This window comes from Furipterus horrens, unplaced genomic scaffold (assembly GCF_987537825.1).
Source record: "Furipterus horrens unplaced genomic scaffold, mFurHor1.1.pri manual_scaffold_11, whole genome shotgun sequence".
In the NCBI taxonomy this organism is placed as follows: Eukaryota; Metazoa; Chordata; class Mammalia; order Chiroptera; family Furipteridae; genus Furipterus; species Furipterus horrens.
In genome coordinates this window covers 80,769,691-80,791,523 of record NW_028327181.1, presented here as the reverse complement: position 1 = coordinate 80,791,523, position 21,833 = coordinate 80,769,691, and the positions used below count along the sequence as shown (strand labels likewise).

General features: G+C 51.8%; 1 protein-coding gene and 1 long non-coding RNA gene across 5 annotated transcripts; one reads left to right on the top strand and one right to left on the bottom strand.

Annotated features, from left to right (window-relative positions):
- Positions 1-372: 372 nt before the first annotated feature.
- Positions 373-8,354, bottom strand: LOC149998543 (uncharacterized). Its single transcript, XR_016514215.1, has 3 exons — positions 8,143-8,354; positions 811-953; positions 373-471 (listed from the first exon to the last, which is right to left on the bottom strand). It is a non-coding gene; the product is annotated as an uncharacterized LOC149998543 (long non-coding RNA).
- On the top strand, positions 6,975-21,032 carry ETV4 (ETS variant transcription factor 4). Of its 4 annotated transcripts, none has more exons than XM_090292278.1 (13): positions 6,975-7,033; positions 7,530-7,673; positions 7,855-7,948; positions 8,169-8,216; positions 14,623-14,676; positions 15,868-15,991; positions 16,471-16,632; positions 16,858-17,117; positions 18,875-18,949; positions 19,071-19,139; positions 19,310-19,482; positions 19,747-19,848; positions 20,196-21,032. In XM_090292278.1, the coding sequence occupies exons 2-13, from the start codon at positions 7,614-7,616 to the stop codon at positions 20,418-20,420; spliced, it is 1,446 nt and encodes a 481-aa protein (XP_090148404.1). In that variant the 5' UTR covers positions 6,975-7,033; positions 7,530-7,613; the 3' UTR covers positions 20,421-21,032. The 4 variants fall into 4 exon arrangements, with proteins under 4 accessions (XP_090148404.1, XP_090148405.1, XP_090148403.1 ...); XM_090292279.1 differs by having other exon boundaries at positions 15,865-15,991; positions 16,489-16,632; XM_090292277.1 differs by having other exon boundaries at positions 15,865-15,991; positions 19,313-19,482.
- The last annotated feature ends 801 nt before the right edge of the window (positions 21,033-21,833 follow it).

Sequence of the window (21,833 nt, the reverse complement as noted above, 5' to 3'; positions counted from 1 at the left end):
CATCCTAACAGTATACAGAACAACTTCCAAAAGTTCTAGCCCAGCTGCATAAATTGCTCCTTGACTTCCATGTTCTCCGGTTTTGCCAGGCTCTGTCAGGATGAAGTCTCTTTGGCTCTTGATATGTTCCTGCCACAGTGCACACAGTTCCGCATCATTTGTGTAAACAAGGGAGAAGGGATTGATGTATGTGTGTGAGGTCTGTAATTGTGGTATATGTATATGTGGTCTGTGTCACCAAGAATGCACAAGACTTTGACTATCTTGGCTGCCTCCAGGAAGTTAAAATAAAATTATACCAGAGATCATTAAACAGCTTCTGAATTTTATACCATGTGGCTGTCAATGCTGCTCAAGATGTTCACCTTTCTCAAATAAAAAAACATTTCACAACATTTACAACCTTGTTTTAAGCAAAAGCAACATAAAATGTGAATTCAATGGCTTCTATTTTCAATGCTGCAGACATAGCTGGGAAAAGAAAAAAAAAAAGATCTGGTTATCACCTTGCAGTAAGGCAGAGAAAAATACAGAACCAAGTACAACGAAAAATCTCGCCAAGTGAGATCCACACAGAATAAGAATCCAGCCCGGGAAGCCACACAGGGTGAGAGGGAGGGAACTGGGTAGAGAAGTAATTGGGTACCAAATGGGGAGGTGGTGAAAGGAGCTCCAGAGGCCAAGCCCCTTCCCACATAAGTTTGCACTGGGGTTGGGGCGAGGGAGGGAGATATTTAAAGAGAGAGGAGCAGAGCCAACTTATTCCTGCCCTTGAGATACACCACTAAGTTTAAGTAGGAAAGAACCAACCCCTCACACATCACTGGAACTTTCAAGGTTCCTTCCCCAGTCTAAGACTCAGTTTCTTTGTCTATAAAATGAAAGGTTTGGCCCAGAAAGATCTCCAGGTGCCTCCCAGCTCTAATATTCTCTGATTTGATGGCTGCAGCCTTCTGCAAATGTGCATAAAATAGATTAGTTTTAGCAGTAGTAAAAACAAAACTGAAAATCAGATTTATCATTTTAATTAAATATACTTTACATTCTTAATTTCTAGGGAGCAAAACACTCTACCACCACCCCCACCCCCATCAGTTTTCCCTTTGTGGGAGACATTCACGTCTGATGTGCAATTTAAGAAAATGCTGAACCACCCCCTAAGAAGACACACAATTAACAAGACCCTGACTGGTATTTCTTAACAGAAAAGTGGGATTGTAGACAGAAAAAGAACATAAAAAGGAAATGTCAGGGAGGGGAGGGTCAGGTGGGGTCAGGATATCAGAGGACTGGGGATCAGGCTGGTAAGAACATGTGCTTTTGTCTCTACATGGCTCTCGGAAGTGGCCACCCCTGAGTGGAGCTCCAGAGAGGGAATCTGGAGGTAGTTTGGTCCCATCTCCTACTCCCCCACTCCTGAGTGACACAAAGCAAATTGCTCTCTGAACTTTAGAGTTCTCAACTATAAAATGTAACTAGATATACCTACTTGGAGGAATGCTGGGAAAGTATAGCAAGATAACATCATCTGCAGAAACTTAGGAAAACAATCAAGGGTAAAGCATGCGTGCAAACACCATATTTTGGAAACTACAACTGGAATCCAGAATGCCTGGTCCTCCTCTGGTTAGGAATTGTGTCCTCTCAGCATATGCTCCCCCAAAGTCCTTCCTTTCTGCCCTGCTCTTCTCCACCCAGGTGCTTGGTCTCCAGGGAGTGAAAAGAAATCAGTGCCTTCACCCAAGAGAAACACCATTTCCTGGGCTCCAGGCTCCATGGCCCCAGATCGTAAATTAACACCTATGGCTGTAAATTACCAGATAAATCTGGGCTGGGGTCTCCAGCAAGATAGATGAGAATCAACAGGAGAAATAAATCTACAGCCACAGCTCCCCAGGGAAAGCCCTAGAGCATCAGGGACAGTCCAGGGGTTGGGTCGGGGGAGGGGACAGACAGGGACAAAATGGGGAGTTGCTGTTTGGGGAAGAAAAAAAAAAGGAACTCCTGCCCCTACCACCATTCCCTGAAAAAGAGTCCAGGATGAGTCAAGTTCGAGGCTTCTGCCAGTCATAGGGTTCCCTACAGCCACCCTAGCAAGCTGGGACATCCACTGGATTGCCCATTATTGGTGATGACAAAAGCAAATATAGACACTCTCAGAGAACTGAGGGAGATTAAGTGGAATAAATGGCATTTAATCTTTAAAGAAAGAAATTGCCTTCCCTTGGCAGAGCCCCGCCCAGTGGGAGCTGTGGCCCTCATAATTCAAGTCCGCACTTAATTAAAAAATGGAGCATCCTGGACTCTGCCCAACTGGCACCGAATCCATTGCAATTCTTCAGTCAGCTGACATTTGTCCATGTGTCACTCTTTAAAAGGAAGGGGAAATTTTCTAAAAGAAAAATAGAAGTTTATATCCTGCAGCCTTCAGAGAGATCCTGCCCTTGAGCTGGGGCGCTCTGTCTAAAAGCAGAGGATTGAAATCTGAACCAATAGGGGAAGAGACAGGACAGGACAAGGAAGGCTTCGCATTTTGGATGAGTCCTGTAGGCAGCAAATATGAAAAGCTGAAGTCACCAGCCCCCTCGAAAAAGAAAAATTACTTTCCTTGGGGCATCCTTGGTCTCTCTTTGGCCTCACAGACTCTTTTCCCAGCATTAGCCTCAACCTTTCCTCCTGGAACAATATTCCAGATGCAAGGAGGACATATTTATTCAGCCTTGTTTAAAAATATTTCAGTGCTCCTCATTGGTTTTCTGACAAGTTCCTATACAGCAATTAAAAGATGACTCCCCAGGAGGAATCCTAAACTCTGCCCAGGGATTGACTTGGCCAATTGGTGTCATTGTGTCCATTGCTCTACTCCTGAGAATATCACAGCTGTCACCACAGATGAGGGAACCAAAACCTCCCACCACAAAGTCCTGACTGTAGGCTACATCTGCAGTAGGAGATCCCTGGGGAGTCAGGCTGGGGTAATCGTCTCCCCCTGGTTCTTGAGGACATCCCACCCCTACAACACAAGGGAGAGAGAGGCCCAGTCGCCATCCAAGGCCCAATCTTTCGGTCTTTTCTCCTAAGACAGCTCTGCTCTTCCAGGGCGCCCTCTGGAGTTGAGCAGGGCACCAGTTTTCCCTGTACCTTCCCTCTGTAGCCCAACATGCTCCTTAGCCAGCTGCCTGAAGGGAGGGGTCCCTTTCCTGTGGGGTCTCAAGAGAGATCTCTGGGTAAGTGGAGGGTGGAGAGGAGCAAAGGAAACCGTTCCCAAGCACATTCTCCAAAAGTGATACCTTTCCAACTATTTTTAAGGTAACAATATTGACAAGATCTATGGTCTTGTAAAGTCAGCTGTGATGACAGACAACAGTGGTCCCTCACCATCCTGCTGTGCGATGACCCCTGACAGACCCTCTCCTCAGCAAGTGCACATGCGTTTGCACACCCTGATATAGGTAAGCGGTTGATTTCAGGAGGTTACACACCCATTGTCCCTGGGTTCAGAACCCTGGCAGTTTAGAGGAAGCCATGTGAACGTGGGGCTGTGAGACAAGGACAAAAGGAAGTTCAAGAGCGGCACTTTTTTTTCTTGGCGGTCCTGACTCACCTCCCATAGGAAGACCTCAAGGTCTTCCATCCCTACCACCTCACCCTGCTCTCTGGTTCATTCCTTATGGTGAGAAGTTCAGTCTGGCCAACAGTAAAGGATTATAGGACACCACTTACCCCCATTTATCTCATCCATCTGGCCTTACAGAGCTGTCCCTCTGTTACCCTCTGAGCCCCATCCTTTAAGCTGTGGGACTCTCAGCTCTTCCAGACATTGAGGAAGCCAGACTTTTGAAGACATTTCTGCCTTCCCTTCACAGTCAGGTTGTACAGGTCACCCAGCCCCCTGCCACTACCTTATCTGAAGGCCCCCTGGGGAGAGTCCGCTTCTCAATGATTCTTGGGCTTCTTAGTCTGATCCAGATGCCTCAAATAGCTTCCCCTTCCTTCACATCCCAGAGGTAAGCCTCAGGCTGCCTTGGCATGAACATCTGCATATCTAAAACCCATATTTACATTTTATAGTTTAGACTCCTGGGAAATTGGTTAGAGTCCAGCTCCAATATACCAGAAGGAAGGAAACATTTACCTCTGCAACCCCCACCAAAGGTGTGATGGGGGTTGTCAGGTAGTACATTGTGTGTGTCCAGGAGGGCACTGTGAGCATACTTAATCTGGGTGTGTCCATGTGTACTCTCTGGCTCAGACTTGTCCTCCATCTGGCTTGCCCTGTGTTCCCTCAAAATGCACCTATGAGTCTGTCTGAGGTGTCCTCAGTGTGTTGAGTGGACTCCTGGGGTTGATGAGTATTTTCAAACCTCAGTTTCCTCACTTGTAAAATGAGGGGTGACACCTCACAGGACTGCTGTGAAGGCTGCCTGAGTTAATGCAGGTCCAGTCCTTGCAGCAGAGCATGGCAAGTAAATGTTGGTTATTGTGATGTGACTTCCAACAGAAACCTCCAGCTTCTCCATTCCTTTCCCAACTGTCTTGAGCCCTGGAAGACACTCAGATAGTCCCCCTGGAGATCTCACTGTTCTGAGTCTGGATGTTGCTGAGTGGGAGGCCAGGTGACACAACAGTGGTACCTTCTCTCACACAGCCAGCCAGCCAGCGTGCTGAGCCAGAGCCAGAGGAGGAGGTCCCTGGATGGGGACTGGGATGGAGCAGTTACTCTCCAGGGAGCTAGGACCTCTCCATAAAATGTAAGAACTCAGAACCAGCTGGGAACCCCTAAAGAGCCCCTAACTGGAGTGCCTGCTCTGGGACCCACCAGAATTTTCTTCATTGTATGAGGTCAATATCAGAGCTGCCTTCAGGAAGAACCCTCTGTTCTCCTCCCCCACCTCTCTTGGCCCAGAGACACAAGCTCCTCCCTAAACTGGTTCTAAGCAGCCCCAGAGCTGGGATCTGCTTGGGCTTGTCTTTCCTCCCTTGGGCAGGGTTCCTGCTAAGCTCCATTAGTTTTGTCTTTATTGTACTTATTCACCAAACAGGTATTTCATGGGACCCTCAGAAGTAAGAAGCAGGCTAGGGGAAGAATTACAGAGACAAATGAGACCTCTGAGCCCTGAAGAGCTTTTCTTACTTAGGGATGACTATACCATGAGGCAGAATAAAAGACATCCACACCAGAGATATAGGAAAGAATGCTGTGTCCCTAAAGAACTGATTCAGACTATCTGGAAGGTTTCCTGGAGGAGAGAGGCGGTAGACACGAGCCTTAAAGAATATTTAAGTAGCTCTGGCTGTTGTGGCTCAGTGAATTGAGTGCCAAAGTGAATTGAGAACCAAAGGGTCACCTGTTCGATTCTGATTCAAGACCCATGCTTGGGTTGCAGGCCAGGTCCCCAGTTTGGGGCATGCGAGAGACAACCACACATTGATGTTTCGCTCTCTCTTTTTCTCCCTCCCTTCCCTCTTCTTTAAAAATAAATAAAATCTTTAAAAAAAAAAGAATATTTAAGCAGCAAAAATAGTGAAACTTATTTTCATTTTTCCAAAATGATGTGGAATGAGTCCTAAACAGATGCTAGCAGTTTGGTGTTTTAGTCCCTGCTCTGACCCTGACCGGCTGAAAGAACTCATATGTATCATTTCCTTCTCCAAAAGGCAGGAAGCAAAATCAGGCTCTCCTCGAAGAAGTGCATAGACTTTAGACCTAAAGAATTGTCTCAGAAAAAAAGGCCTGGGGGATTTCATATCCTGTGTGTCCCCATGGCTGCAGCCTAAGCAACCGAACTCCCAAGTGCTTGCGTTGATCACAGCTGTTTGCCTGGCACCCAGCACTGTGTCTGGCACAATAAATGTTTATTGAATAAAGTGAATAAACGAAGTGACAGAGACTATGAACAACTCTTTGGCTAGAAATGAAACCAGTACTGCCCTCAGATCATCAGATCCCTTAGGGCTTTTGCTCCTTAATATCCTATGTTTGCTCTCAGGATAAGAGAAAAGATGGCTGAAAGGAACTGTCCTTTCAGGGGTCCAAGCTGGGGCTTCTGCTGCAATCAATAGGAAGTGGGTCACAGAACTGATCTGCAGAGCACAGACCCTTGAGGAAAAGCTTGGATTCCATGCCAGCTTACATTTATTGAGTGCCTACTGTGTATTAGTTGTTGTCACATAGCTTTAATTGTGGCCTCAAGGGGCTGCACGGGAGAATGCGGGCGATTGCGAACTGTAAACCCCAGAAGCTGACAGTGATCTCAGCCAAATCACGGCCCCCCTCTGAGTGTTCGTGTTCATGTTCAATCTCTGTAAAATGGAGACAATACAGCCACTTCGTCAGGTTATGGGAAATGAGCACGTGGAAGAGGAGCGCTTCATAAATGCTAGTTATTATTGTTCCTCTGGGCACACCAGTCCGCTCGCCTCCCCCCACGGCACGCACACGTACATGTTCACACTCCCACGTACATGTAGATGCACAGAGACGCGTGCAGACTCCAGCCGGAGGAGCTCGCTGAGCCTCAGACCCAGGGTCACTGCCGAGCCTCGCGGAGAAGCCGTCCAGTCCTCGGCTTCCCTCCTTTCCTCCCAGCTCTTTCTGAATGAACTCCGGCCGCGAGTTTATTTTTTTATGAATGAGAGCCCAAGCAGTGAATGAAGCCGGGAAGCAGCCCCTGCGTTCTGATTGGTCCCCGCCGTTGGGAAACTCCGCCCCCTGGTTTGGCGAAGCGAGTCTCCGGATTGGCGGGCGTGCCCGGCCCTGGGGTTTCATTCACAAAAGTCAATGAAACAAAGGGAACGTGTTGGGGGGGGGGGGGTCGGTGGAGGGGGGGTAGCCTGGGCCGAGGCAAAGAAAATGCACCAATCAGCAGCCCCTCCGGGCTCACGACTGTCCACGACGCCCGGAAAACAAGCTGGTGCGCGGGGGACCCGGGGCCGGGGCTGCCTCGCTCCCGCCTAGCCCCGCGGCCCTCGCTGCGGCCCCGGGGCAAGCTCCGGATCCCCCGCGGCTCCAGCACAGAAGCCCCGGCCTCAGGTGAAGCTGCGGGACGGGGAGGGAGGGAGAGTGTCCGTGATTTCCCTGCCTCGCCTCCAACACACCCCACACTCTCACTGCCACCTCCGCAGATTCCAGGGTGGGTTGTGGGAGGCGCTGGGATACAGGGTTGGAGGGGGCGCGAGAGTTGTGGGCGTGCGAATGGTGCGCGCCTCGACCGCTCCTCCGCGCTCAAGCGCGCGCGCACACACACACACACACACACACACACACACACACGTCTTATGTAACCGAGCCTGGGCAGAGCAGGGCTGCAGAAAGCAGCCGAAACGGCGACCCCGGCTCCCAAGAGCAGGTGGGACCTCCTTTGGCGGGAGGGGAGTGGTGGTGGCGCTCAGCTCAGCAAGCGGAAACCACCCCCACCCCCACCCCCCATCGCCTGAGTGAGTCGGAGAAGTTTTGCCGTCGGACCCACAGCCTGGGGCCGGTCCCCTCCCCGTCGCCCTTACCCACCCCCACCCCGCTGCCTCCCCAGGACGGTGTGCGAACGCAGCCCCCCCGCCCCCAGGTCTCTGCCCCCGCGCGGGGCCCGGGCCTTACGGCCGGAGGGAGCGGCCGGATGGAGCGGAGGATGAAAGGCGGATACGTGGACCAGCAAGTGCCCTACACCTTCTGCAGCGTGAGCGCCGCGCCTGCCTCCACGCCCGCCCCTGCCCTGCACTCCGCCCCACAGCCCCTTCCACGCGTTCTTAGTGGGGTCCAGGGTTGCCCGGCTTCTGAGTCACCCCGGGAACCCAGTTCCACCCCCTAGACCAGCCGGCCTCAGGGTGACTCTGGGGCATTCTCCCCCTTTCCCGCAGAAATCACCCGGAAATGGGAGCTTGCGCGAAGCGCTAATGGTCCCGCAGGGGAAGCTCATGGACCCGGGTTCCCTGCCGCCCCCCGACTCCGAAGGTAAAGAGCCGGAGAGACAAACCGCGCGACCCTCCCCACCACATACACCTAGAGGACCGATCCTGGAGCCCCCGCCCCTTTGACAAAAAGACTCGCCCTCCAAGGGACTCTGATCGTTCTCGTCCCCTATTACCCCAAGGGGGATCACCGGGCTCGCTGAGGCTCCCTCTGTCTCACCATCACCTCCACCTCACCTCCAATTCCATTATTCACCCCTCAGATCTCTTCCAGGATCTAAGTCACTTCCAGGAGACGTGGCTCGCTGAAGGTGAGTAGTTTTGTGACCTTTTCTATTACTGGAGTGGGGGGGTGCTCTCTACCCCGGTATTCCAGCCTAGCCCACTTCCTCTCTCCTTGGCCTCAAGAAGCTCTCCAAGGCCCCCTCCCCAAGTTCCCTGCTTTTCTGCTCTCCCCAGTGCCCAATGTGGACACTTACATTGATATTTATTTTCTCTGCCCTGAGCCAGGCTTGTGTAACTAGGCCTGGGGATGAATCAGACCATTGTGTGGGGTATTTGCTTATTTGAATGGAACTTGGCCCCAGGCCCATTTTCCTGGTTGAAATTTTCATTTGCAAAATTTGTTTGGCAGCAGCCACCAGGCTGAGGTATATGTTGGGGATGGGTGGGGGGTGAGGAAGAAGAGGATGAGGAGAAAGAGCAATTAATTTGTAACCTATCTTCAGGAATTGCCAAAACATTGATTTTTACCTAAACCCTTGATTTCTGTTCTTCCCAAGTCCCAGCGCCAAACAATTTTCTGTCTGAGCCAAAAGAACAACAAAAGTTTAAATAATTCTTTTTTTGCAGCACTTTGTCAGAGGGCTTAGAGCTGCCCCCTTCCTCCCAATAGCCTTGATTGTAATTCTGATGGCAACTGATCTCTCTCCTCCTTTTTTCTGAATTCCTCCACCCCAGGCAAATTCCCCGCTTGTTTCCCAGGGGGTTGGCTGTAAGCTGCAAGCTGCAAGCTGCAAGCTGGCTGAGGTGGGGTCAGTAGCTGGGCCTTGGCTCAGTGGGGAAGTGGGTTCTGGGGGGGTCTCCTGGTTGGGAACCATTGGTGTGTTTTTAGGGTGTTGCTTGTTGGGTTGCAGGTAGGAAGCTAATGATGTTTAGGTAGTCTCCGAGAGGGAAGGGTCAACACCCCATCTTAGAGTCCCTTTATTTTAACACTGAAAACCAAGAAGCCACACGCTAGGAACACCTGGGTATCCTTGGTGATTTTTTTAAAACTGCAACCCTGCTCCTCTGGAATGCTCTATAAAAGCTTGGGGTAGAATGGGACTAGATCTGTCTTGACCACTGTGGTATCCAAAAAAATATATGTTATCAGAGTGACTATTTAGCATAGAGCAAGTGCTTGAGGCATTTTATGGAATTTGTGGTTCACCAGCTACTTGGGTGCTGAAGGGATCTGGGGGTTCTGAGGACATTGTGCACATCTTCCCGACTCTGCAAGTCCTGGGTGCCCATCTCCAAATTAAAAGCAGAGCTATGCCCAGTCTCCCCATCCTCCCGAGCTTCCGAGGTCCCAGGCTGGGCTGTGGCTGAAGAATGCAGGTGTCAGTTTCCACGGTCTCTCGAAGACTTCCTTTTCCATCGCCTGATTTCTGTCTGGCCCGCCAGGCTCCTTGTCGGTCAGCTGAGGGTCCCTGTGCCCCCCACAGTGGGGAGCTCCCAGAGGTGTGATCTAGGGGTAGGCTCAGAGGTTGACATTTTGGCAGCAGCTGGTCAATTTGTGCCTGGGTTTGAAATGGGAAAGGGAGAAAAATGTTCTCGTCTCCTCTCAACCTAAGAAGCCCCACCCCTTGGCAGTGGGGGTCTAGAGACTGACTGTACGTGTGTCTATCTGCATGTGTCAGTGTGACAGCAAGTGTGTATATCATGCTGCTGTCCTGGGAGTCTCTGTACATTTAAATCCAGTGGGTGGGGAGGTGGGGGTGGGGATCACAAGACGGAGGGGGGTGCGCGCTGGGATCTCCTTGGTTCCCTCTCCTTCCTTCTGAGGGAGCAGCTCAGGTTCCCAGCTGGCGATGGATGGCCAGGCCTGAGGGGGGGATGCTGAGGCCGCTCGCTCCTTCTCGCTCTCTCTGCGGAGACAGATGCAGCTGCCGGGGCCCTGTCCCCCTGCACCATCCCAGCACCACCCCAGCCTCCTCTCCTGCCTCTTCCCACCAGGTCAGTGACCTCTACAGCTCAGGGGGAGTTTTGGGGTGGTAGGGAGGGGCTAGCTCCTTTGGAAACTTGCCAGTAATGGGGCAAGTCAGTAGGAACGGGGGCCGGAGTCCAACCGCCCTCCTTCAGTTTTTTTTTTTCCAAAAGCCCCAATCTGGAGACAAGAAGCAGATCCTTGTAGAGTGTGTGTGGGGTAAGGGGGGTTGTGAAAATTTCAGGGGGGTGCCCAGGTTGGATCCGGCCAATGTGGTTGTGGGTTCAGAGTCCAATGTCCAGGTATCGTTGGTGGTGAGTGTGAGTGGGGTTCTGGGGGCAGGCAGTTAAAATATCTTTGGGCTTGGGGTTTTTGTAGATAGAGTGAGGGGGACGAATTGAGTCCAAGAGGGCATGGCTGGTTTTGGGGTGCCTGGGATCTGTTGAGTTGCTGGAGAAAGGATCAGACTGCAGTAGGAAAACGCAGGCTTGAGCAGGCTGAACCCAAGCTGTGTGCCTGGTTACGGTAAAAGGTGTGCTGCTTCTGATCCAGCGTTCCTTTCCTGGCTCATGGGGAACCCTCGGGGACAATGACTTTGGTCTATTTGGTAGTAAGGAACATTGACTCGGGGGCCGTGTATGTCCTTTGTGTAAGGCTTGAATCTGGAGTCCCAGAAGCTCTGCAGAATAGTTGCAGGGTTCCTTGAGCCTTCTGACACTGTAAAATTGGGGTGCTCCACACACGTAGGAATGTGGATTTGTTAGAAAGAGAATGATCCATACCTTTTATGAGATTCTCTAAGGGATGGGTCTCTGCTCTCCTCTGCTTCCCAGTCCTCCTCTAAGGTCTCCCGTCCCCTTTCCCTTTGGTTTCCCCCTTTGTCTTTGTAAGTCCAAAGAAGACCCTATGTGTGAAGGGCGTGCATGGGGGATGTTTCACTCGCATGTTGCTGTGGAGTGAAAGGAATTGGGGTGTGTGTGAATCCGTGTGTATGCATGCCAGTGCCTCAGCGTGTCTGTGGGGAGAGATGAGGTTAATCCCCTCCCCCCGTCTTTCTCAGCTACAGTACCTCCTTCTACATATTTCTGTTTCCTTACCTTCTAGAAGCCTCTTGTCTCCTCCATAGAGAACTGGTTTCTTCCAGTACAGAGACTGCCAGGGTGGGGGCGGGGTAAGGGTGAGCTCTGAAGCTGGAGCAGAAGAACGGCTCCCGGCCTCTCCACCAGGACTCCTTAAGAGGCCCCGACACCCTGTGGTTGGACCCTAGGAAAGGAAGGCGATGGGGACTGTGTGATGTAGGTGGGTGGCTAACCTGGAGTGGGCTTAGCTGCTTGGCTGGTTTAACCTTCCAATTTGGGGAGCTCTGCTTCGGAAGTCCCCAAGCCCCTCCTCTCCTTCTGCCCCTCCCCTCCTTGTTAGAGGGACGTTCCCTAAAATTTTCTCTCTTTGGGCATTATGCTGGCTTGGCCCTTTTGCTATCCTTCATCACCTGCAATGTCCTCGGGCAAATAAACTAAACCCTAGTGCCAGGATGGAGTTGGGGGAAGACTGTGCCACATTGGCTTGGCAGCCAGAACTCAGCCAAGTCAACATATATAAATAAAAGAGATTAGCGTGCATTCGAGACCAAACATAGTCATTAGAAATTCTCCTGCTCTCCAGGAACATGAGGCACAATGTTTCTGTTCCTTCTTCTGTCTTTGAGCAACTAAGGCCCTGGCCTGCCCCTTTGGGAGAAGCAGGTGTTCTAGGGAAGGGCCAACCAGGGACTGGGGTTCTCGCCACAGCCCATTTTTGCCTCTGCTGATTTCTCCCAGTCCTGAGAGCAGGGTGGCACTACCTCTTTGGGGGTGTGGTCTGTGTGCGGGGGTAGCCTCCTCTGGGACTGCTGTGGAGAGGGGGTTCTGGTCAAACCTTTAAGCCTGAGGTGGGAGGAGAGGCAAGATGACCCCTAAGGCTCTCTAGGGTCTTGTCAACTGGCCTGTGACGTCCCCAGCCCATTACCTCAGTAGAAAGCAACAGTTACTGAAGCCCCAGAGGGTGCCCAAGTGCTCAGCCTCCAGGTGGTCTCCACTGCCTGGGGATCCTCCTTGCCTAAGAGGCAGGAAGGGAAATGTTGCTCATCCTGCTCCCATCAGCGCCATCCAGCCCCATACTGTGGTTGGGCCAGAGGACACAGTATGGATGACCGTGGGCCTTGTGCCCCTGGGGAGTGTTTTCCTAATCCTGCACCTGGACCCCGCTCCGGACCTGTGGGATGAGATTTGGTGGTGGGGTGGGGGTGGCCTGGGAATCTATGTTTTAACAATGTCCCCAGATGGTTGATTCGGGCCAGCTTGGGAATGGTTGCCTTTGTGCCCTAGTGGCACTGCTGAAAAGGTGCGTGCTGCCTGTGTGTTCTTGTTTTTGCCAAGGGATTTCACGTCCTCCTAATCTGTTTGATCACTTTGAAATTGTGTTGTGCTGACGCTTCATAAGTTCCTTAGCTGCTGGTGGCTCCTGATTCTTAAACCCCCTCCTCCCAATCCCTCTGCCAAGAAGTCAACTATCTATAAACATATATCTTAAAACACTTGGTACCTCTGATGTTTAAAGCAGGTTGGTGAAGAATTTTCCTGCCACAGCCTAAAGGATCCCATGTGAGATGGGTTTTCCCCAGAGGACCTGCCTCTACTGTTACCTGGTGGTGGAGAGGGGGAGCCCTCAGGGTAAAGGAAGAGCTGGCTGGTTAGGATCTCTTCAGTGCTTGTTCCTAGGCCCACCACACTGGCTCCCACCAGCCTGAGGACAGAGGTCATTGTATGTGTACCCACAGAGTCAACAAATAATGCCCTGTTCTGAGCCAGATCCTGTTCCTGTACCGGGGAATCAGATGAACAAGACAGATAAAGCCCCTGCCCTCAACAAGCTCAACTTTCTGGTAGAGGAGATGGACAATAAACATGTAAACATAAGTTAGTAAATTCAGGTAGCCATAATGATGGGGGAAAAATGAAACAAATGTGAGAAAGGGCTGGGTGGGACCACTTTGGTCTGGTGGTCAGAGAAAGTCTCTGAGGAAGTGACAACGTGAGCTTAGACTTCAGTGGCCAGGAAAAACAGGCAGGCAAAGATCTGAGGAAGAGGGATCAAGCTGATCAGCTTTGAGGACCAGAGAGAAGACCAGAGCTCTAGAGAGTAAAGAGCTGGGAGAGGCAGGTCAAAGAGGTAAGCAGTATCAGACCATGTGGGGCCTTGGAGGCCAAGGGGTAGAGTTTGGGACTCAGGCTGTAAGTAAGGGAGAGTGTGATTTGTTTTCTGTTGTAAAAAAGATCACTGACAGCCAAGTGGAGAGCTGACTTACAGGCTGTAGTGGAAGTAGGGAGTTCTGACTGGAAACTGTGGCTGAAATCCAAGGAAGAAACTATGGAACCTTTGCCCAGGAGCAAAGCAGTAGAGTTTGGAGGTGTATACAAGCTAGGACAAGTGGGGGTGTTCTCAAGCCATCTCCTTGGACCCTCACCCTTACCAGCCATTCCCAGCTCTGGTCATTTAATCCATCAGCTTCCCCACTGTCCAATCTGAGAACGGTCTCCTTGAGTTTTATCACCTCACTTCAAGCCACTCTCTTCCTGGGCTATCTGGAAGTTCTTCCTGGTGTCTACCCTTCCCCTTCCTGCTATAATCTATTCTTGAGAAAGGGGCAAAAGTGGGCAAAGACTCTGGGGTCAGGAGAGGTACTCAGCTGTAGATACACCTGAAGGAGTTGGTGAGGCCAGTGTAAGAACTAGAAATCAATCCGGATATCCAGGTTGGAGGCCGTGGATGAGCTACTGTTCTATTTTAGTTTTGCTGCCTAATCCCCAAACCCAGTTCCACCCACACTGGCACCCTGGGAATGCTCCTCAGACTTTCATGCCTGGGGAGCCCTCCTCTCTTCTAGCTGCACATCAAGGGGAAAGGCACCTGACCTCCCAGTGTCCCCAGCCTCTTCCTTTCCCGTTGTCATCCTTTTTTTTTTTCCTCTCTCTCTCTCTCAAACCACCTTCTTTTCTTCATTCCATCTCCTTTCCCAGGATCTAGATTTCTAGATTTCATGCTGGAAGCTGTATAAGATGCAGATTCCTGGGTTTAGCTCAGATTCAGAATCTCCCCATGTGATTCAAAGTCCACAGGGTCTCACTCTTTGTAATGTCTACCCATCCCAGATGTGACTCTACTGTCAGCTTTGAGAGAGCTTTGTAAACTCTTGAGGGGCAGGGCTGTCTTCACTTCAGAAAAAATGGAGGGAATAAAGACAAAGCATCTAGGAAAAGACTGGAATCTGCTCAGACAGGTTCTGGGAATTTGCAGCCTCCCCTCCAGGGTCTTAATGGAGCCCAGAGATGGAGGGCACTAGGACCTAGGATGGAGTTGCCTTTATTCCTAGGAAGGCTGGTTTCTTTTTCTGGGCTGGTGCTAGTCTGCGGGGCTGCCTTAATTGTATCTCCCATGGGCTGCCATGCAGGGCTTCCCATCCCAAACTCACTTTTGACCTCTCTCCACAGCTCAGGTACCAGATAGTGATGAACAGTTTGTTCCTGATTTCCATTCAGAAAACTGTGAGTAGAGGGCCCTGGGCAGAGGGAATGGGGAGTGGGGAAGGGCAGGAAATGAGTCATACAATGACAAAAGATCATCTTGTTCTCTCCTAAAGAAAGGGGTGAAGGGCAGGGTTCCCCCATTCTTGGGTTTGGACTCAAAGACCAAGGCAGTAAGTGGGAGATGAAGACCTTGGTTCAAATCAGGGCTTTCTCCGTTCTAGCTGTATGATCTTGGAGCATAGATTTCATCTCTCTGATTCTCCATTTCCTTATTTCTGAAATGAGGGGGCTTGGTCCAGTTCTGAGTTACTTTCATGCAACTTGGGAGCTATTTTGCCCACCCCACTCCCTGACGTGTGGCAATGTCTGTAGACATTTTTGGTTGCCACAACTGGAGGTGGATGCTGCTGACATCTAGGGGGTAGTGGCCGGGGATGTTGCTAAACACCCTGTGGTACTCAGGAGAGCCCCTCCAACCAACAAAAAATTATCTCGCCCAAATGTCAGTGGTGCTGCTGTTGAAAAATCCTGCTTTAATGGCACATACTTTGCTCTCAACTGTCTTCACCAATGAAATGAAACAGGGCACACGTAATCGAAAACAGCAGATAACAGAAGAGTTGATTACAGGCATTTGACGGCAGTAAAACAGAATCTTCCACTGTCGGTTTGGAACCAACTCTGCTGCTCTGCCTGGTGGCTGGAGTTTGTGGGCCCACCAGGGGCCACAGGAAAGGCCAATGTTTTTCACAGATAATTAGGAGCATGTGTATGATGTTAGTCAGCTGACATGCAAGCAGGCTAATATCCAGCCTTAAGCAGAAAAAGAAATATTCTTTATAGCCCCAAATAAGAAAACATTTCTTTCCCTTGGAATTTTCCAGGGCACTCAGGAAAACCACAGGCCCTGGGTTGCAGGTGCTCACCCCAACAAAGGTGCTTTTGGGGGTTTGGGGGTTGCGTTACACGTGTTTACCTCTAGACTGTTTCTTTGGTTAATGTTGGACATTCACCTGATGTATAAAACTAGACATAATGTAAATAGCCAAACTTCTTAGAAGTGCCTGACTGAAACCCAGAGAGGGAATGAGGCTGTACCTGTAGCCCAGCTGATTGATGCTCAGAGATCAGAAGGTGTTGGAAGTTCTTACTGCCTCTTGGGTGACACTCTGGCCCTGCTCTGCCCCCCTCCCCCAATCCCCGCAGTAGCTTTCCACAGCCCCACCACCAGGATCAAGAAGGAGCCCCAGAGTCCCCGCACAGACTCGGCCCTGTCCTGCAGCAGGAAGCCGCCACTCCCCTACCACCATGGCGAGCAGTGCCTTTATTCCAGGTGAGCCCCAGACAGCCAGTGAAGGGTGGGATGGAGGAGGGAAGGAGGCACTCGTGAGCGAAGGCAGCAGTTGGGGGGCATGTTCGACAGCAGAAAGGATTTCCGAGCCCCCGTAAGAGAGCAGTACAGCTCAGGATTTCCTCGGAGCAGTTAGGATGAGAATCGCAGCAGGGGGCTCGGGTGTGTGCTAAGGGCCAGGGCTGAATTTGTTTCCACTGAAGAAGCCACTGTCCCACCCAACCCGGTGGCTCTGGGCTGGGGGGAGAGGTGTTCTCAGACTACACCCAGTTTCAGCTTTTATGAAGAGAAAAGGAGTTCATTTGGGGCCAAGTCTGGCTCATGCCATTCCTTTCCCAGCATCTCTCCTCTTCCTTCTCCTATAATCCCTTTGCCCTCGCTTCTCTGGGGATGCACAAAGGGTTTGAAGATGCTTGCCCGGCTTCTCTGCCCCCTCACCCCTGTCTCCCCCTCAACTCCAGTGCCTATGACCCCCCTAGACAAATCGCCATCAAGTCCCCTGTCCCTGGTGCCTCCGGACAGTCACCCCTGCAGCCCTTTCCCCGGGCAGAACAACGGAGTTTTCTGAGATCCTCCGGCACCTCCCAGCCCCACCCTGGCCATGGGTACCTCGGGGAGCATAGGTAAGGAGACTCCTCAGAATGTGGGCCCAGATCTTGGCCATTTTTCCTCAGTCCCAGAGTGTTCTGCATCTGCCCTTAAGAGACCTGGTGTGGGGGGGGGGGGGGGGAGGAAGGGATATTGACACACACACCCACACTGGAGCCTACTCTGCAAGCTCTGGGAGTGGCAGGCACGAGGAGGGCTCAATCTGACATTCTCTTCCTTCTCCATCCTACCATATCCAGCTCCGTCTTCCAGCAGCCCTTGGATATTTGCCACTCCTTCACATCTTCTCAGGGAGGGGGCCGGGAACCCCTCCCAGCCCCCTACCAACACCAGCTGTCAGAGCCCTGCCCACCCTACCCCCAGCAGAGCTTCAAGCAGGAATACCTTGACCCCCTGTATGAACAGCTGGCCATGGGCCAGGGTGGGGTCAGTGGGCACAGGTACCCAGGGGCGGGGGTGGTGATCAAACAAGAGCAGACGGACTTCGCCTACGACTCAGGTAAGAGACATTTCAGGTGTGAGGGGTTGGGGTGAGGGCTGGGCGGGGTGGTATGTGATAACCCCCAGTATGTCTTCCTGATCAAAAGTATTTTTACCTTCCTATCCTTTTATTAGTTCATAAGTCTAATTCATTCACTTTTTTCATAGCTTCAAAAGAATTGTCATTTTCAGTCAGCAAACTAATTCAGATCAAAGATAAATGGAATGTAGGTCCTTACCCTCAAGGAGTATGTGACTTATTAGGAAAGTTAAGGCATTTATTTCCACGTCTATTTAGCAGGTGTTTTAATTATCTACGGAGACCAAAGTACTGTTCAAGGAGCATGAATGCTTGGAGTTGGAGGATACAGACACTTAAAAATACAAAGGGATTTGAATGAAGAAAAACATGAACTTGGAACTAGCCAGGCTCATAGTCCCCACTTGGGAGTCAGGGTTAATATGTGGTTCCCAAAACCTGTTCAAGTCTAAAAGTTGATGGATGACCCACCATCCTGGCCACAGCTGGATACCGGAAATAGGGACTGCTGTAAATTCTATAATAGTTACACCTGGTGCTGACCTGCGTGAGATGCACTCAGCCGTATTCATAAATAGCTGTAGTTCAAAGCCCCCAGTGCAGAGTGAGGGGTTCTCAGTTAGCAAGGGCCCAGAAAACCCTGGCTTGTTACATTGTTACCATCCCCACATTTGAGTTTCTATGCAAACTTGCGTGAGAAAAATAAATTCAGCGATCAGAGTAGGCTCAGAACCGACCAGAGCTTTCCAATTTCCCGAACCACAAACTGCCAGGCTACCCGAGTGAGAACCAGAGGGTGCATTTCCTCAACCCTGGGGCATAATCCTGAGCCATGCCTGGCAGTGAGATGCAAGAAAGAGAAGGGAGATGCTCTTGCTGTTGACCTTCAAAGGATGTAGACCGGAGGAGATCATGTTACATGCCCTTGAACTCCTGCCCCTCCCCCTTCAGCTTCCTCTGAATGGAGTCAGGAATTCCATTCACAAAATGGTTGCATGAATGAGCCCACCCTCCCGCCTCCGGAGGTGTCAGGTTTCACCATCTCATTCATAAGTGGGAGTGGAGGGGGTTGAGCAGAAGGGGCTGGAACTTAAACGGATGGCTTCACACAACCAACTGCCTCGAGGTGGAGTGGGGAGGTTTCAATCCTATGGAATGGAGTGAAATGGAGTGGAATGTGCTCTGCTGTCAGACCTGAAAAAAACCCGGCCCAGTGCCTGCTGCCTCTTCCCCAGATACAAATACATGCAATTTCTTCCCCTCCCCACCCCTTGCCCCCTGTGTCCCACCCCCCTCTTTTCCTCCATTCACCCTTCCCTCCCTCCCTCCCATACACACTGGGCAGGGAATCTGACCTGCTGACCGGAGATTAGCCCATTCCAAGGGAGTCTTAGACATGGACACTGAACCCTTTCCCCGGAGGTTCATCTCTAACCCTCCCTCCTCCCCTTAAATTCACAGGAAACAGCTGCTCCCTGGAATCCTGGGCCTTGTGAAACAGCTTTACCCCAGCCCCAGCTGCTGCCATCCCTGCCCTGTGGCCCAGCCCTCAAGCTGAGGGTTTCCAGCCTCACACCCACTCTGGCTGAACTTCCCCTGGGGCTGGTGGCAGGCAGGCAGGCAGCTGGGTACAGAGCCAGAAAGCAGGCTGGCAGGAAGTTCTTAAATGTGTGTAGGCCTGCCACCTCCATTCCTGCCCCAGCCACCTATAACAGCACCCTTCTCTCTCCCCCCAGATGTCCCTGGGTGTGCATCAATGTACCTTCACACAGAGGGATTCCCCGGACCCTCTCCAGGTGACAGCACCATGGGTAAGGCAGCCCTCTACTCCCTGCCACGGGGGAGGGTCTCCTGGCCAGGAGCCCCTCTGGACACTCTGGGGCCTATTCAGTGAATCCCCAGACTTGAGTGACCCCCAACTTCTTCCTCAAGGCTATGGCTATGAGAAACCTGTGCGACCATTCCCAGATGATGTCTGTGTCGTCCCTGAGAAATTTGAAGGTCAGAGAAGCGACTGTTCATGAGAGGGTCAAGGGGTCTTATCCACTGCCTCTGTCACCTGGGAATCACATGACATATTGGAAAAAGGGCCTGGAAAGACCCCTGGGAAAGAAGGTTGCTTGGGGGACTGGGAGGCACAAACCCTGCCCTCCTGTTTCCTGTGTCCCCAGCAGACATCAAGCAGGAAGGGGTTGGAGCATTCCGAGAGGGACCGCCCTACCAGCGCCGGGGTGCCTTGCAGCTGTGGCAGTTTCTGGTGGCCCTGCTGGATGACCCAACAAATGCTCACTTCATTGCCTGGACAGGCCGGGGGATGGAGTTCAAACTAATTGAGCCCGAGGAGGTGGGCCTCTCCAATGTCCCCACCTCTCCTCCCAACAGCTCTGGGGCCTGGAGATGAGAACCTGGGAATGGGTAGCCTGTGTCTTCACCATCATTGTTGCTTTACCTAACCTGAATTCTGCCCAAACCTGGGTCTGTAGGCTGCTGCTTAGTTGCAGGACCAGCTTAGCATTCTGCACTAAGATTCTCAAGTGTTCTTTCTGACCTGCCCCCATTTTTCCTCTGCTGAACTAGCATTACCATCCCAAAACTCCTGTTCCCCCAGGTCGCCAGGCTCTGGGGTATCCAGAAGAACCGGCCAGCCATGAATTACGACAAACTGAGCCGCTCACTCCGATACTATTATGAGAAAGGCATCATGCAGAAGGTCAGGGGCTAAGGGTTCAGGGACAAGAGGGTGGGGGCAGGTGGAAAGGTGATGGAGACAGGACAGAGAACATTCTTAGTGAGTTTGTAGGAGCAGATAATGAAGTGTGCAGAAGGGACAAAAAATTGTGGACAGTCCCAAGATTTTTCTCCCCCATGGAAGTGCTCAACAGTAACAGAAGCCCAAAGCATGGAGAGACTGAGTTAGAGGTGAACAAGAAGGGAGCTGGCTGATGAGAGGAACCAGTATGGGAGAGAAATGTACCCCACACATCTGCCTGGACCCATTCCCCACCCCTGCATTGACCTAGAGGGAGTGAGCCTGATCCAGCCCCTCTCTTCCCACAGGTGGCTGGCGAGCGTTACGTGTACAAGTTTGTGTGTGAGCCTGAGGCCCTCTTCTCTCTGGCCTTCCCGGACAATCAGCGTCCAGCTCTCAAGGCCGAATTTGACAGGCCAGTCAGTGAGGAGGACACAGTTCCTTTGTCCCACTTGGATGAGAGCCCCGCCTACCTCCCAGAGCTGGCTGGCCCAGCCCAGCCCTTTGGTCCCAAGGGTGGCTACTCCTACTAGCCCCTTGCAGCTGCTCCCTTGTCACCTGGGTGCTGCCCTATGTACATATGGATGAGTTTGGCGGTGGGGAAACCCTCACTCTGAAATCCACAGATGTCTTTGGAGCAGATCCCCACTGGCCCAGGCTCTGAGCTGCTCACCAGAGTCCGTGGGAAGGGAAGGTGGAGACTGCAGGTGCAAAGATGGGGTCTCAGAAACTCCTGGGGGTCTCACCTCTGGCCTTTTCTTAGGTCCAGCTTAAAGGCCCAAGCCCCACTCCCTCTCCCCCATCACAGAAAACAAGAGTTTGTTCTGGGGGACAAAGAAGGAATGCCCCCACTTAATCCTGGTGGAGAGGGATGCATTGAGCTCCCCAGGTCTCCCACTGTGGGGAGGTAGAAGCCTGGATCCTGCGCTCCACTCCAAGCTGTGGCCCTGGAGGGTCCTGCTTGCCAGTTCTTGGTGCTCTGTGTTCCCAGAGGCAGGGGGAGGCTGGAGAAAGAACCTGGGATGGGGGCGGGGTTCCTGCTCTGAGGGCCCTCTGCTCTGCCTGTTCCTAGGCCCAGGCCTGGGGATAGCACCTCCACCTCCACTCCGTCTGCCAGCCCCTAATAAAGGCCCCTGCTTCTCCTATTCTCCTGTGTCCTCTTTGCTGCCATTGAGAGAAGGACCCTGGGGTTGGAAAGAGCTGGGCCTTGGGGCAGATGATGGGAGTTTGAGGCCTGACCCTGACACTCTTAAGTTACCAAATGCGTTCTTGGGAAAAGACAGTTCACCTCTGACTTTTTCCTCTGAAAAATGGGCTCTTGGGCTCAGTGATCCATGCTCTTTTCCCCTCCTGGGATTATTGTGTGAGTCCTGAAATAATGTACCTAGGGTACTTTGAAATGTAGCCCAGTGCTTTTTGGCTCTGCAGCATGGTTCCTACAGCCACCTCCCAGTGGGTAAGGGGCGGGAATAGGCTTGCTGAGCTTTGAGGCCTCCTGGGGCTTGCTCAGGTCGGGTTTGGCACGTGGCTTCTGCCGTCACAGTTGCTCCCATGAGCCATACTACTCATGTACCCTACCTATGAGTGTGTTCCCCCACCCCCCACTCCTGCCATGGCTCCAGGTTGCTGTTTCTGCTGAAGCTGATAAGAGTTTGGAGAGGATCTGGAGACTGGAAGAAGGCACCCAGGCAAGAGGGTGAAGGGAAAGGCTGGAACAAGCTCTGGGTTCTGGTCAGTTTAGGGAAAGGATACTAGACTTTTGGGGGAAAGAGAAGTAGGGAACAGCACAGATTCTCCTTGCCCAAAGCTGAGAGACCAGAACCCTGGGGACGAGTTTTCTGGGGGTGCGTGGCAAAGGCAGGGCTGAAAAAGCAGTGACATCTAGAGATGGGAATGACTAATTATGACAGAGGGGTAGCTGTGGAGGTGAGAGAGGGCAGTTGTAG

Coding starts and splice junctions, on each gene's coding strand:
- ETV4 (XM_090292276.1), top strand. CDS start 7,614: ATGGAGCGGAGGATGAAAGGCGGATACGTGGACCAGCAAGTGCCCTAC. Junction 16,633..16,857: donor GGGTACCTCGGGGAGCATAG/GTAAGGAGACTC, acceptor TACCATATCCAG/CTCCGTCTTCCAGCAGCCCT. Junction 19,140..19,309: donor CGTCCCTGAGAAATTTGAAG/GTCAGAGAAGCG, acceptor CTGTGTCCCCAG/CAGACATCAAGCAGGAAGGG.